Source organism: Chrysochloris asiatica, unplaced genomic scaffold (assembly GCF_000296735.1).
Source record: "Chrysochloris asiatica unplaced genomic scaffold, ChrAsi1.0 scaffold00225, whole genome shotgun sequence".
In the NCBI taxonomy this organism is placed as follows: Eukaryota; Metazoa; Chordata; class Mammalia; order Afrosoricida; family Chrysochloridae; genus Chrysochloris; species Chrysochloris asiatica.
In genome coordinates, this window is record NW_006408743.1 from 4,216,769 (window position 1) to 4,219,432 (window position 2,664).

General features: G+C 42.5%; 1 protein-coding gene across 1 annotated transcript; it reads left to right on the forward strand.

The window, feature by feature from the left end:
* The first annotated feature begins 2,281 nt into the window (after positions 1-2,281).
* On the forward strand, positions 2,282-2,658 carry LOC102841033 (peptidyl-prolyl cis-trans isomerase FKBP1A-like). The gene has a single exon (XM_006873155.1). It carries the CDS (start codon positions 2,302-2,304, stop codon positions 2,626-2,628), a length of 327 nt encoding a protein of 108 aa, XP_006873217.1. The 5' UTR covers positions 2,282-2,301; the 3' UTR covers positions 2,629-2,658.
* Positions 2,659-2,664: the final 6 nt, after the last annotated feature.

Consider the following 2,664-nt stretch of genomic DNA (forward strand, 5'->3'; position numbering starts at 1 on the left):
CAATGTGTGCATTCTCACAAAAATGTACCAAGAAGATTCCTCTCATGGTCACCATCTGAAGAAAACTGCCAATGCAAATGTCAGTGAAAATAAAGTATATTTTGATAGAGCAGAGTAGGTTCAAAATTAAGGAAATGATGCTGAAAAAGAAGAGACACTCAGATGAGTTTGTTTGTTTTTTTACATTTTTCTATAAGCCTTTTTTAAAAAAATAAAACAAAAAACTTTTTATTGTGACCTGAGTGAAGGTTTACAGAGCAGATCATCAATTTTACATGCAACAAATCATATACTTTGCTCCATTATATGTTTGTAATCCCCTCCATCCACCAACAGTTAATAGCATTTACCTCTATTCACTTTAACCACTGTGTTACTCCCTGGGTCTCCCACCACCACCCATATTTCCTGTGCCAACCTCTCTCCGATTGTGTATTGCCTGCCCCATCATCCATGTCAATGCATGTATACCCTCTAGTGCATGTATAATTTCCTCCCCACCCCAAACCATCATAGATATTTTCTTTTATCAAAAAAAAAAAAAAAAAACCTTACAGAAATACATAACCATTTAAACAACCAAAGGGCACGTTCTTGAAGCCAGCCTCCTGAACGTTAGCACACAGCCTTTCTCTTTCCATGAATCTAGTGTCTATCTCTAGCTCTATCTCTCCATGCCATCACCTCTGCCCCCATCTCTGGCATCTCTGCTTCTCTGTTTAGGGACCCAAGTTCCACCCATGCTCTTCTCTCTTGATGGTGCTAGGGTGTCTGTTCCTGGAATGTAAGGTTAACTACTCTCCCCTTTTTGTTATTCAGCTCTACCTTTACAATTGTGACATTCACAATTACGTATGATAACAATTACTCACTATTGATTCAAATGAATACTATCCCCATCTCCTTTCACTAGATAGGAGGAAAACTATTCAGTGGGGATTCTCCCTTCCCCCACACACTCTGAAACTAAATTCCCTCTTAAAAAGCTGTAAGCCAGGCACTTCATGCCTTTACACCCCCCACCCCCACCCAACTTGATCCTTGATTTGAAAACTCCTTCCCTCTTTGTTGGTATTTTGAACTACTATATCTATAAGTATAGGTCAAGTTCATTAAATCATAACAATTTATACTTGCTTCCTTTATACAATTTCTTTATCTTCCTCTAGTCGAGTTCTGATCATCAAGTCATTGAAGCTAGATTATATGGGTACTATCTGCAATTCTGAGCATTCTCATGAGACTACTCTTACTTCATATCAGTTGGATGCTTCACTCTCTGCTCTAGCCCTCTGTGGCTAGGTCAGTGTCCATGAGCTCAGGAGTCCCCAAGTTTCATGACACATTGGACCCAGCAGCACTTTACCAAATATAATATACCTTCCCAGGGATTGGTATGTCCTTATAACATGTTTGAAGTATGAGAAATGAATTCTGGACTGCTAACCCAAAGTTTGGTGGTTCAAACCCACAGCTGCTCCTTGGAAACTCTGTATAGGGTTGCTCTAAGTTGGAATATCTCCACAGCACTTACCAACCTATATTATAGATAGGTAGATAGATAGATAGATAGATAGATAGATAGATAGATAGATAATTGTTGTTTTTGACAAGTTCCATTGAGTCGGTTCCAATGCATACTGACCTTCTACAGGGTTTCAATGGAACTACTGATCAGCTGGAACAGTAGACGTTGTTGTTCAAACCAACTGTGCAGTGTAGTGCATTAACCCACAGCACCACACCATATATATATGTGTGTGTGTGTGTGTGTGTGTGTGTGTGTGTAAGAGAGAAAGTAAGAAAGTGAAATAGAGAAAGAGAATATGGTAGATATGTAGAATAAGCACACTGGGCTGTGAACCACAAGACCAGAAGCTCAAACCCACCAGTTACTCTGTAGAAGAAAGATGAAGATTTCTGCTCACATAAAGATTTATAGCCTTAAAAACCATATATAATGTTGCTGTGAGTTGGAACCAACCCAATGGAACTCAACAATATATACAGACATTCCTGGTGTGGCACTGTAGGATAAGCACTAGACTGTGAATCATCAGGTCAGGAGCTCAAACACCCAGCTGTTCACCTGAAACCCTATACAGTATCACTATGAGTTGGAATCACCTCGAGGGCACTTAAAAACAACTATAAATATATATACGCCTGATGTGCCACTAGATGGATAACGTATAGGATGGAAAGGTGGTTTAAAATGTAAAGTCAGGACTAGGCAGAGCCGCGGAGTCGCAGCCAGGTCTGCTCTTGGTCCACGCCGTCCGCCCAGCGTCAGCCACCGCCATGGGAGTGCAGGTGGAGACCATCTCCCCCGGAGACGGGCGCACCTTCCCGAAGCGCGGCCAGACCTGCGTGGTGCACTACGCGGGGATGCTTGAAGATGGAAAGAAATTTGATTCCTCCCGGGACAGAAACAAGCCCTTTAAGTTTATGCTAGGCAAGCAGGAGGTGATCCGAGGCTGGGAAGAAGGGGTTGCCCAGATGAGTGTGGGTCAAAGAGCCAAACTGACCATCTCCCCAGACTATGCCTACGGTGCCACTGGACACCCAGGCATCATCCCACCAAACGCCACTCTCATCTTTGATGTGGAGCTTCTAAAACTGGAATGACAAGAATGGCCTCCTCCCCTAGCTACCTGTTCTTGG

Excerpts from the sequence above, each read along its gene's own strand:
- LOC102841033 (XM_006873155.1), top strand. The coding sequence starts at position 2,302 with ATGGGAGTGCAGGTGGAGACCATCTCCCCCGGAGACGGGCGCACCTTC.